Below are 12,971 nucleotides of genomic sequence, written 5' to 3'. Positions count from 1 at the left end.
GATGGATCAAGGCTGAGCCAGGACTTTGTGTCCCAGTGCCCAGAGAAGCCCATAAATCCCAATCCCTCACCTGGAATCTGCCCTTTGGAATTGCTGTCTCCTGATTCCTCTTGTCCAAACCAAAATCCATGATTTCCCCCTCAATTAAACCCATTTTTCATGGAATAAAGAGTGAATCCCTGAAGGAAGCTGCTCCTCTATCCCAAAGGTTTCTTGGTGGATTTTTCCACACATCCTTCACATCCTTCAGTATCCAGCAGCTGAAATTCCCTTTATTCCATGGATCTCATTGAATATTCATTGCTGGAGCCTTAACCAGGAATTCCAGTTTGTTTTATTATTTATTATTTCATTGAGTTTTTATTTTATCCAAGTGATTTTTCCACCTCCTGGAGCTCAGGTGGGCACGGGGCAAATTTTCAATTCTCTTCCTGTGGGTGGTTTTTTATTTCAGCAGCACAGAGCCAACATTTGGAATCCTTGGATGAATCAAAGGAAAAGCTGAATAAGCTGGAATTTGGAAGGATTGTCTGTCGAGGTATTAAAAATGTCACTCAATGCCTGGGGCTGAGGGATTGGGGTTGGAATGTGTGAAAAAAAAAAAAAAAAAAAGGGATTTGGGGAGTGTCGATGCTGTCTGGAGCTTCCTGGGAGGGGCTGGCTGGGAGGACAGATTTTCCCGGGAATTTGTCATTCTTTGTGGAAGGATGACATGTTTTGATGGAATGTGTGGCAGCTCAACTGGCTCCTCAAAATTCCACTGCCAGGAAAAACCCAGGAGTGGCATTTGGGATTCAGGGAAAAACCAGCAGAGCTTCCAAGGGCACAGAGAGGGTCTGAGGGAAGATTTTTTGAGGATGGGGAGGGAATCCTGTGGAGCAAAGATGAGTGGAACTGGGAGAGATGATCTGCAGGAGATGCTCCCAGAAAATAAAAAATTCTTTGGGCCAAGAAAAAAAGTAAAAAAAAAATCCTCCAAAGCATCAATTCCCCAGGGAGCTGCTGGAATTTTCCTGGGAACTGGAGCATTGAGAGTTTTTCTAAATTTGCTCCTTAAATAAGATGGGTTGCAGCATTATCAATGGGAATATTGGATGGGCTGGCTGGAATTTCTGTTTTCTGGGAATTGAGATCCCAATCCTGACCTGGGGGAGTGGGAAAAAAGGTGGGATTGGTTTGGGGAGTGTGGAAAACAAGGCTCAGGTTTATCCACCTGGATGATCTTCCCTTGGTTCATTCCTTTGGTTCATTCCAATGTTCTTTGCTCTGCCCAAGCCAAGCTTTAACTCCTTCCCAGAAATCTGAATGGATGAAAATCCTTTTTCTTTCCAAGGCAGGTTTTCCTGCCCCAGCCTTGAGCTTTTCTGTCATTTCCCACCCTTTTGCCAACTGCACGAGTCAGGAGGGGATTGAGCTGGGTTTAATTTCTGGAAATGCAGTTTTGAGCCCAGATTTACACTCAGAAGGGATTGAGCCGGGTCTGGAAATGCAGTTTTAAATCCAGACTTACACTCAGAGGGGATTGAGCTGAGTTTAATTTCTGAAAATGAACTTTTGAGTTCACATTTACACTCAGAGGGGATTGAGCCAGGTTTAATTTCAGAAAATGCAGTTTTGAGTCCAGATTTACACTCAGAACCAGGGAATGGACACAAAATCTCCCCAGGACCCCCCAGCCATCAGCACTGACATCACAATAAGGGGGTTACAGCACGTTTCATAGGGGGGGAAGGTGGAAATGTCACAGGCACATTGATGCCTTTCCAAAATGTTCCCCTAATTCTGGTTTTTCATCCTTTCTGGCTGTGTTTGAAGGGTTCCTGACAGTTCTGGCTCCCTGGCTTGGGTTAATGACAGGGAAGCAAAGCAAAGGCAGCACCCAGCACATCAGAACCCATGTCAGAGCAGTGCTGGCACCTTTTTTGCATGAAACTCTGAAGAAATCTCATTTTCCTTTCAGAAATCCCCTTGAAGAATTCCCAAAAATCCCAGCTGAGCTGTTTGCTGCTCAGAGCTGATCCTAGCACTGCAAAGCAGCCTTAAACCCAGCTTAACAAGGGAATTAGAGCTGGCTTAGTGTCTGTTTGCATGGCTAGAGGGAAACAAAGCCTGGAAATCATTCCCTGGAGGACCCAAAGTGGTCCCAAGTGTCAGATCCAGCAGGACACCATGGCAGCTTGGCACTTCCAGCTGGGAAAACAGGGAAGAGCCCTCTGGGTACATCTGGAGCTTCTGGAGCTCCACATTTTCATTTTGAGTTCTCATTGATGTCCCCAAATCCTCCAGGGCACTCTGCAGTGCCAGGCCATCCTCTCAGTGATGTCCCCAAATCCTCCAGGGCACTCTGCAGTGCCAGGCTGTGCCCTCATTGATGTCCCCAAGTCCTCCAGGGCACTCTGCATTGCCAGGCCATCCTCTCATTGATGTCCCCAAGTTCTCCAGGGCACTCTGCAGTGCCAGGCCATCCTCTCATTGATGTCCCCAAGTGCTCCAGGGCACTCTGCAGTGCCAGGCCATCCTCTCATTGATGTCCCCAAGTCCTCCAGGGCACTCTGCAGTGCCAGGCCATCCTCTCATTGATGTCCCCAAGTTCTCCAGGGCACTCTGCAGTGCCAGGCCATCCTCTCATTGATGTCCCCAAGTGCTCCAGGGCACTCTGCAGTGCCAGGCCATCCTCTCATTGATGTCCCCAAGTGCTCCAGGGCACCCTGCAGTGCCAGGCTGTGCCCTCATTGATGTCCCCAAGTCCTCCAGGGCACCCTGCAGTGCCAGGCCATCCTCTCATTGATGTCCCCAAGTGCTCCAGGGCACCCTGCAGTGCCAGGCTGTGCCCTCATTGATGTCCCCAAGTCCTCCAGGGCACTCTGCAGTGCCAGGCCGTGCCCTCAGACCTTGCTGGTCTGCATGTGCCCGTTGAACTCCACGTTCCTCTGGGTCAGCATGGACTCCTGCAGGCGGCTGCTGTTCTCCTGCCTGTGCTCCACGGGGTCTCCATCCTCGGCTGCATCGCCCTTCCGGAGGCAGAGAACCTTCTGGAAGCTCTGCTTGAAGTTGTCGGAGAGGAAGCCGTAGAGGATGGGGTTGGCGCAGCTGTTGGCGTAGGACAGCACCACCATGAAGAAGTAGAGCCCCTCCAGCACGGGGTCGGCGGGCAGGATGAGGATCAGGTTGACGATGTTCATGGTGTAGAAGGGCAGCCAGCAGAGCACGAACACCACCACGATGATCACCACCATCCTGGTGACCTTGCGCTCCGAGCGGCGGCGCCGCGTGGAGCCCACGCGGATCCCCGACGACTTGACCTTGACCACGATGAGCAGGTAGCACAGGCAGATGACCAGCAAGGGGCCGAAGAAGCCCAGCACCGAGGTGTAGATGATGAACGCCGCCGACCAGACGTTGACCGGCTCCGGCCAGTTCATGTTGCACGTCTGGAAATCCTCCTGCACGTCCGAGAAGATGATGACGGGCAGCACCACCAAGAAGGAGAAGGTCCAGACCGTGGCGCTGATGAGCTTGGCCACCCTGGGCCGCCTCCACTTGGTGGATTTGATGGGGTGCACCACGGCCAGGTAGCGGTCCATGCTCATCACCGTCAGGCAGAAGATGCTGGTGAACTGGTTGATGCCGTCCACGGTCATCACCAGGCGGCACAGGAAGGAGCCGAAGGGCCAGTAGGAGATGGCGTTTTGGGTGGCCAGGAAGGGCAGCCCCAGCATGAAGAGCACGTCGGCCACGGCCAGGTTGAGGATGTAGATGTTGGTGACGGTTTTCATCTTGGCGTGGCGCAGCACCACGTAGATGACCAGGGCGTTGCCGCTCAGCCCCACGGCGCACACCAGCAGGTAGCAGACGGGGATCAGCACCTTGTGGATGTACGGGAACGGCGCCGGCCCCGCGCGCGTCCCGTTCCCCGACGCGTTGGGCAGCAGCGAGGAGTTCCCCTCGCCCGGGGCCCATCCCGCGCTGGGAAAGTACAAAGGATCCATGGTCTTCTCCTTCTCTCTCCGGGGTTTTTTCTTCTTAAGAGAGATCAAACTGCACGGGCATCTTGTTCCTAGAAGGAAAATTCAAAATTCGGAAATTCAAAATTTCAGAATTCGAAAATTCAAAACTTCAAAATTTGAAATGGTTGTTTTTGGTTATTTTTCTCTCCGAGGTTTTCCCCTCTTAAGAGAGATCAAACTTCACGAGTATCTTGTTCCTAGAAGGACAACTCAAATTCGAGAATTCAAAATTTCAAAATTTGAAATGCTTGTTTTTGTTTCTTTTTCTCCCTGTGTTTTTTTCCATTTAAGAGAGATCAAACTTCATGGGCATCTTGTTCCTAGAAGGAGAATTCAAAAACTCAAAATTTCAAAATTTTAAACACTTGTTTTTGGTTCTTTTTCTCTCCATGTTTTTTTCCATTTAAGAGAGATCAAACTTCATGGGCATCTTTTTCCTAGAAGGACAATTCAAAATTCGAGAATTCAAAATTTCAAAATTTGAAATGGCCAGGTTTTTTTTTCTCTCTGTGGTTTTCCCCTCTTAAGAGAGATCAAACTGCACGGGCATCTTGTTCCTAGAAGGAAAATTCAAAATTTCAGAATTCGAAAACTCAACATTTCAAAATTTGAAACTCTTGTTTTAGTTTCTTTTTCTCTCTGTGTTTTTTTTCCACTTAAGAGAGATCAAACTTCATGGGTATCTTGTTCCTAGAAGGAAAATTCAAAATTCGGAAATTCAAAATTTCAGAATTCAAAAACTCAAAATTTCAAAATTTGAAACACTTGTTTTTGGTTCTTTTTCTCTCCATGGTTTTTTCCATTTAAGAGAGATCAAACTGCACGGACATCTTGTTCCTAAAAGGACAATTCAAAATTCGAGAATTCAAAATTTCAAAATTTGAAATGGCCAGGTTTTTTTTTTCTCTCTGTGGTTTTCCCGTCTTAAGGGAGATCAAACTGCATGAGCATCTTATTCCTAGAAGGAAAATTCAAAATTCAAAAACTCAAAATTTCAAAATTTGAAATACTTGTTTTTGTTTTTTTTTCTCTCCACGTGGTTTTCCTCTTAAGAGAGATGAAACTGCATGGGCATATTGTTCCTAGGACAATTCAAAATTCAAAAATTCATAATTTCAAAATTTGAAATGGTTGGGGTTTTTTTCTCTCTGCATGGTTTTTCTCCTCTTAAAAGAGATCAAACTTCACAAACATCTTGTTCCTAGAAGGAAAATTTAAAATTCAAAAACTTGAAAATTCAAAATTTGAATATTAAAAATTGCAACATTTGAAATGGTTGTTTTTGGGTTTTTTTCACTCCATGTTTTTTTCCTCTTAAGAGAGATTAAACTTCACGGGTATCTTGTTCTTAGTAGGAAAATTCAAAATTCAAAAATTCAAGAAAAAGAGAGTCAGGAAGAGTTACAATCTCTTTTACAATCCCATCCATTTTCTCTTCTATTTGGGATTATTGATTGAATTATTCACCAGGGAGTGGGATGAGATCAATTCCCAAGAAAGGAACTGCACAATGGGAGAATCCCAGTGCTCATCCCAGCAGATCCCAGGTTCTGTTTCATTTTCACAGGATCCAGGGCTGGCTGTAACTGGGATGGATTTTTCCCTGTGAGGGTGGGGAGGCTCTGAAATGGAATTCCCAGAGCAGTGTCCAAGACTGAGTTGGAGCAACCTGGGATATGGAAGGTGTTGGGATTGGAGCTGAGATCAGGGGTGGAAATAAAACTTTCCATAACAATGGAAAAACCCTTAGAAAAAAAAATCCCTGAGCTCCAAGAGAGAAATCATCATGAGATCTTCCCCACCAGGTCAGGGTGTGTGCACAGAGAAGGGAAAGAATAAACTCCTTTTTTCCATCTCTCAAGACTATTTTTTGTGTTTCTGCAGCCTCTCCTCTCACTCTGAGCTGTTTTTTATCCCCAAAATCCCTTTTTCCTGCAGGAAATCCAAGCTGCAGTGGGCAGCTCCAGGACAGCTGAGCAGATTTGAAGCTGGAATAAATTTTAGCAGCCATTCTGAAAAAGGTGGAGAATTTCCAACACCCCTTTCCTATGCCGTGCTTGATTCCCAGGAATATTTCCCCATATTTTTGTCAGAGTGGGCTTCAAAGTAGGTGTTTATCAGGTGGAGAAACTTGGAAAAAAATGGAGATTTATATTAAAAAAATGGAGATTTAAAGCACCAAATCCTGGTGAGGGTGGAAGGAACACCCAGCAGTTTTTGCTCCCATCACCTGACGATCAGATTCCCACAATAATCCGGGGGTTTGGGTGTGGAATGACAAACACCCAGCCCACAGCGCTGGAAAAACTCCTTGTCTCCAGGAGAAATCCACCTCCATGGGTGGCTGGGCTTTCTCCTGGGGTGAGAAAACCTGGGGGAGAGGAGGAGCCCCGGGAGGAATCACAAATGTGCCGAGCTGCTTTGGGAATGGGCAGATGGGGAGTAGGTGTCTCACGTGGCTGGGTGGAGATGCACCAGGGAAAATCAGGGATGCAGACAGAGCTGGGGGAGCTGCAGGAGCTCCAGGACATGAGCATGGGGCAGGAGGAGCTGGAGATGCTGTTGGAATTGTTGGGATTTAGGTGTTGGAAGCATCCCTGCAATCCCCAACATCCCACTGCGGGCAGAGCTCAGCTAAGCTCTTTAAAAATTAAACAGCAGTGGGTCAGACTTGGAGAAAATAAAAAGAAATTTTAAAAAATATTTAAAAAACCAAAGGAAAACTCCTGTGCTTGGATAAAATAACAAAGAAAAACTCCAGTGCTTGGATAAAATACAAAAGGAAAACTCCAGTACTTGGGTAAAATAAAAAACGAAAACTCCAGTGCTTGAATAAAACAAAAAAGGAAAACTCCAGAGCTTGGATAAAACAAAAAATGAAAACTTCAGTGCTTGGATAAAATTAAGGGAAAAAAAAAAAAAAAAAAAAAAAAAAAAAAAAAAAAAAACACCAAAGGAAAAGTCCAGAGCTTGGGTAAAATAACAAAGGAGAACTCCAGTTCTAGCTAAAAAAATGTTTTAAATACTGATATTCAAGTCTCTTTGTAATCTTGAGTTGCAGCAAATCTTGGGTTATTTATAGGAGAATTCTGGGAGAAGCTGCAGCTGGAAATTCCCATTTTCCTGCTGTGACCACACTGGGATCACTGAAGGGAAGAACAGGAAGGAAAATTACACAGGATGGGGCAGGCAGGGTTTATAAACTCAAATCCATGGAGCTGCATCCTTGGGATGGGGCTGGGATTGGGAATGTCCTTCCCAGACAAGCTCAGCACGTCCAGGCTGGGCCCAAAAACCCAATTTTCCATCTGAGCCTGGAAAAGATTGGAGGGCATGGAAAGAAAAAAATCTCAGCAGGGAAGGTCAGGAGGGAAAGTCATGTGTGGATCATCCTCTAAAAAACAGGAAAGGATGCTTTTCCCAAAATCCCTTTTCCCACAAGGATTCTGGGACATCCTTGGATCTGGGGACTGCAGGAATTACACAACAACTCCAATCCTGGTCCTTCCACCACCTGTGGAGTTCAGGCTTTGGAAAGAAGAGCTCTTTTCTTTGGAAAATCCCAATTTCTCCTCCTCCAGCCCCAAATCCCTGTTTGCAGAGGGCCTCAGGCTCTCCCAGCCATCCACTGGCATTCCAGAGGTTTTCCAAGAAGGACTTGGGTGTGTTTTCCATGGAGAGGAACTCCCAGGTTCTGTCACTCCAGGTTCTGGAGCCAGGGACACTTTGTCACCTCAGCTTTTTGGGGTTCCCACGGCTTTGTGGGAATATTCACCTTTCCCTTGGGATTTTTGTTCCATGGGATGAGCTGTACAATATTCCCTGTCATCCTGAGCAGATTGGGAAGGGAATCCCAGAACCCTGGAATGGTTTGGGTGGGAAGGAACCTTCAAGCTCATCCATGGGCACCTCCCATTATCCCAAACTTCTCCAAACCCTGTCCAGGCTGGATGTGGACAATTCCAGGGATGCCCCAATGCATTTCCCAAGGGGAAATCCATTTCCAAAGGCTCTGATGGAAAATCTTCCAACTCTTCCCTGCTGTTTTCTGCACCAGGGAGGAATTTACTCCATCTGGACATTCCCCATTCCCAGGATTTGATGTCCCAAAATCCTCCCAGATCTCCAAACCAAGCCCAGATCTCCACCCCACATTTACTTCCCTCGGAGTTTTTCCTTGCAGCCACCAGAATTCCGGATTTTTTCGTGGAAAAAACAAACCCTGACCAGCTGTAAATCCATGTTTTCCTGGCTGCCCTGGAGGAGCACAGGGAATTTTCCCCCATCCCGGTGGCAATTTGTCCCTCATCAGCAAGATTTGGCTTCAGCTCCTTTTGTCACCACAACCCTGAACTTCCACCGAGGGTGATTAAAGATGATGATTAAAGGTAATTAAGACTTGCTGATTGATCCCTCATAGCTTTGTTTGGTGTTCTTAATTAATGGATTAATAACAAACTCCTCCAGGGGATTTCCTCTCATCCAGCTTTTTTTTCCCCTTTGTTTTCCAAGCCCCCAGCCTGGGATTTTCCATAAATTCAAGGTTTTCTGCTTAAAATTGGGAATGTGGAGCTGGAATAATCCCTGATAGAATTCCAAGTTTTAACAGAGCAGCATCCAAGAAAAAAATCAGCATCCACAGCAGCTGAATTTATCTCTATTCCTGCTTCCCAAAAAAATGCAGGGAATAAATAGCAGAGGTGTTATGGTGCTAAAATTTCACATTTGTGCAAATTCCTAAATAAACCTGGCTGAAAAAAGCCCCCAGGAACTAACAGAACAGCGACTGAAAAATCATCCCAAACCTAAGGAAAAACAAACGTTTAAAATTGCATTAAATTTTTTAATTGAAAATTAAAAATGCCCAAATAGATCAAGGCTGAAGTTTTCCCTAGCTCTGGTCGCAGCAGGAAAATAAAAATAACTCCATGGGGAACATTGCATGAGAGTGAGGCGGGGATCAGGCAGGAATTGCAGCAGGAAACCTGATTTTCCGAGGCTGGATTGGGTCCCACTGCCTGTGTCCCTCTGGAATCATCACTCTCTCATCCCTGCTAATTGCTGGGAATGGAATTACAGCACCAGGATGGCAGATTGCTGCTTCCAGCGGCAGGATAATTAGGGATAACACACCCAACGGGAATCCAGGCTTTTCAAACAGTCTTGGGAAGAAAAAACACCGGGAGAACTCTCCAGGAATTGTCTCCCTGCAGCTGAACTCCCATCCCATGGAGCTGGCTGCAATAAATTCTTGGGTTTTTAATAATTTTTCCCTTTTGGAGCTGAGTGTTCATCACTTCATTCCTTGGATTTGGGGCAGGCAGGAGAGGGAGGGAGTTGAGGAGCTCTGGGATAACTCAAAAATCCCGGGAAATCTGGGTGGGAGCAGCAGGGAAATGCAGCATCACCCTGAGATCTGCTCCAGATCCTGAGCGATGAAAATGTTCTGTACCAACCCAGCAGCTCCCACACAGCAGGGACACCTCGGGTTTCCCATTCCCAGCCCTGTATGAGCACCTGGAGTTTAAAAAAAATCGAAGGAATCAGCTCCGATTCTCCTGAAAAGGAACAAATCTGCTTTTGATGCTTCTCAGGGGGGGTTTGTTGCTCCAAAAAGCCGAAGGATGGATTTTTCCCTGCTGAAAACAAAACTTCCTCACGTGAAATTGCTCCTCTGTTTCCAGTCTCTGAATTGGGACTAAACATTGATCAGCCGAATTCCAAGTTTAACAACTTCCCGCTTTTAACCCTAAAAAAATCTTTCAAAATTGTATTTTTACATTGGCACCACCTTGTTCAGAACATCCCAGGGTTTTCCAGGGCACCTGAGAAGCTGCTCCTATTTTTAGGAGCAAACAACTCATAAAACATCCCATAAAATACTTGCTGAATCCTTTTTATTCTCCCCAAAGACGTTGGAGTCGTGCTCAGGGATTACTCACTCGGGCTGAGCTGCTCCTGTCACACCAACACTCATGGAAAGCAAAGAGCTGCTGGCTTTGATCCCCGGTTTAAACTGGGTTTGCTCACGGATTTTAGATGGGTTTGGTCCCAGATTTAAGGTGGGTTTGGTCCCAGATGTAAAATGGGTTTCCTCTCGGATTTATACTGGGTTTGCACCTGGATTTAAGACGGGTTTGGTTCCAGATTTAAAATGGATTTACTCTGGATTTAGATGGGTTTGCTCCTGGATTTATTCAGGGTTTGCTCACTGATTTAATCAGGGTTTGCTCACTGATTTAATGTGACTTTGCTCCCGGATTTAAGGTGGATTTGGTCCCAGATTAAAACTGGGCTTGGTCCCTGATTTAAACTGCGTTTGCACCCAGGCTTGGTCCCAGGTTTAAACTGGGTTTCCTCCCAGATTTAAAGCTGTGTTTGTTCCTGGATTTAAGGTGGGTTTGGTCCCAGATTAAAACTGGTTTTTCTCCCAGATTTAAGCCAAGGTGTGGAGTTCCATCTCTGTTCTCCCAAATGCGGCTCTGTCTCCAGCACATCCCCAAACCCAGGGGGTTTTCCACAAAGGTTTCATTTCCTCCTTTCCTCTCTGCAATCCAGGGACAGGCAGCGATCCCAGGGATATTCCAGAGGGGTGGAGGAGCTCTGATTCCAGCTGAGGCAGAGCAGGAACACCCCAGCCCCAGCGTGGAAGGAGCTCAGGAGCAGCAGCTCCAGAAAAGAGCCTCGGAGGGGGGAAATTCCAGGATTTGGGGTGTCTGGCTTGGATCCACCCCACTCCAGCAGTGCAGCTCCACTGCAGCCACCCCGGTGACCGTCCCCAGGAACTGGGGATCCCTCAAGCCCCCCCAGAATGGTCCCAGCACCCTGGGAGCAGCTTTGGGCTTTCACCCAGGTCTCCTCCTCCCCAGAGCTACAAAAAGTCTCTGCTTGAACCCAAACCACCCGAGCCCGGTTGTTCTTTCCCTGCTCTTCCATGCCAAGCTCTGGGCAGTGGGGCTGGGAGCTGCCAGCCCAGGGACAGCCAGAGCTGCTCCCAGCCCCATCCTCGCCCCCGGGATGTCACCTTGACCTGACCCCCACGATGTCACCTTGACATCCCTGCTCGCTGAGCCCCTGGAGCACCTCCCACCCCCTGCGCTCCCCGCCTTGCTTGATCCCGGAGCTCTGCTCGCTCCCTGAGCCCCATCCAGGGTTCTGCCACATCCCCGGGTGCCAGCGGCCCCGGGCAGTGCCACCTCCCTCCCGCGGTGCCTTCTGTGTCCCTTTCGAGCTGCACAGCCACGCTCAGGCTGCTCCTGCTTCAAACGCGCCATAGTCCCCACGGCCGGGGGGCCCCCAGCCAGGACGGGTCACCCCACTGCCCAAAGGGACCCTCCTGGGCACCCCCAGCCAGGACGGGTCACCCCACTGCCCAAAGGGACCCTCCTGGGCACCCCCAGCCAGGATGGGTCACCCCACTGCCCAAAGGGACACTTGTGAGCACCCCACACCAGGATGAGTCACCCCACTTCCCAAAGAGACCCTCTTTGGGCACCCCACACCAGAATGGGTCACCCCATTATCCGGAGGGCCCCCCTCGCCGTCCCCCCAGCCAGGATGGGGTCACTCCCCTCTCCAGCCCCAAATCTCCCTCAGAATGGCAAATTCGGTGTCTGCCCAAGCGGGACCGAGGCTCCGGTGCCTCCTTCAGCCCAGCGAGCCCCCAAAGCGGGGTGCGCTTTGCGAGCCCCCTCCTGCTCCGTCCCCATCCTCCCCGCAGCGATCGCTCCCGCTCCCCGCTCCCCGATCCCGGCCCCATTCCCGGCTCCCGGCCATGGTTACCTGCCGCTCCAGGGCTGCTCTCCCGCTGGAGCAGGAGCCTCCCTCTCCCGCAGCCGCTCCGGGAGCGCTCCCCGCGCTGGCCGCTCCCCCGGGAGGAGCGACGGGGCCCGGAGGGGCCGGGGGTGCCGCAGCCCTGGGGCCGCCCCCTGCTCGCCAACTTGGGCTGGAGCTGCGAGCGGCCGCTGCGGGGAGCGGGAGCGCCGAGCAGGGAGGGATGCTCTGCCCGCCGGTGCCCCCGCGTGTCCGTGCCACCCGCTCGTGTCCGTGCCACCCGCTCGTGTCCGTGCCACCTGCTCGTGTCTGTGCCCCTTACTCATATCTGTGCTCCCTCCCCCCGTCTGTGCCCCCTCCCCGTGTCTCTGTGCCCCCTCTTCATGTCTGTCCCCTTTTCCATGCCTCTGCTCCATCCTTGTTTTCCCTGTTGAAATCCCTGTGCCCTCTCTCCAAGCTCAGGGATGTCCTTACCCTGTTCTGCCCTCTTCTTATATCTGTGTCCCTCTCCCTGTGCCTCTGCTACGCTCCTCATCCCTGTTCCCCCATCCCTGTTCCCATCCCTATCCCTGTTCTCCATCCCTGCTCCCCCATCCCCATCCCTGTCTCCCATCCCTGTCCCTATCCCTATTTCCATCCCTGTTCCCTATCCCCGTTCCCCATTCCCATCCCTGTCCCCCATCCCTTATCCTATCCTTGTTCCCCCATCCCCATCCCTGTTTCCATTACTGTTCCCCATTCCCATCCCTCTTCCCCATCCCTTGTTCCCCCATCCCCATCCCTGTTTCCATTACTGACCATATCCCTGTTCCCCTATCCCCACCCCGTTCCCTACCCCTTTTCCCCCGTCCCACCCCCGTTCCCATCCCTGTTCCCCATCCCTATCCCTGTTCCCTACTCCTTTTCCCCCGTTCCCACCCTCGATCCCATCCCCGCTCTCTCCTTACCGGGCCCCGCCGCTCCCGCAGCCCCGCGGGTTGAGCCCCTCCAGGCGCGGGGTGCGCTGCGCGTTCCCCCAGCTCCAGCTCCTGTCCAGCCCCGAGAAATCCTCGCAGAGCCTCCGGCAGGCCGGCAGCGAGCCCCTTCCCCACCCCAAAAGCGGCAGCCGAGCCCGGGCTCGCTCGGGGCCAGCGGGAGGGCTCTGACACCTCCGGGCTCCGATTGACGCCCCCGGCCCGCAGCAGAAGCGGA

The 12,971-nt window shown here is 49.9% G+C and overlaps 1 protein-coding gene across 1 annotated transcript; it reads right to left on the bottom strand.

The window, feature by feature from the left end:
- Positions 1-404: 404 nt before the first annotated feature.
- SSTR5 (somatostatin receptor 5) lies at positions 405-11,879 on the bottom strand. The gene is made up of 2 exons (XM_056503257.1): positions 11,790-11,879; positions 405-4,057 (listed from the first exon to the last, which is right to left on the bottom strand). The coding sequence occupies exon 2, from the start codon at positions 3,987-3,989 to the stop codon at positions 2,886-2,888; it is 1,104 nt and encodes a 367-aa protein (XP_056359232.1). The 5' UTR covers positions 3,990-4,057; positions 11,790-11,879; the 3' UTR covers positions 405-2,885.
- Positions 11,880-12,971: the final 1,092 nt, after the last annotated feature.

The sequence above is a fragment of the Oenanthe melanoleuca genome, chromosome 14, assembly GCF_029582105.1.
Source record: "Oenanthe melanoleuca isolate GR-GAL-2019-014 chromosome 14, OMel1.0, whole genome shotgun sequence".
Lineage (NCBI taxonomy): Eukaryota > Metazoa > Chordata > Aves > Passeriformes > Muscicapidae > Oenanthe > Oenanthe melanoleuca.
Note: the sequence above shows the minus strand (reverse complement) of the source record. Positions and strands in the feature narration are given on the sequence as shown.

What these genes read in the sequence shown, in the direction of transcription:
- SSTR5 (XM_056503257.1), bottom strand. Translation starts at nt 3,989, where the DNA reads ATGGATCCTTTGTACTTTCCCAGCGCGGGATGGGCCCCGGGCGAGGGG.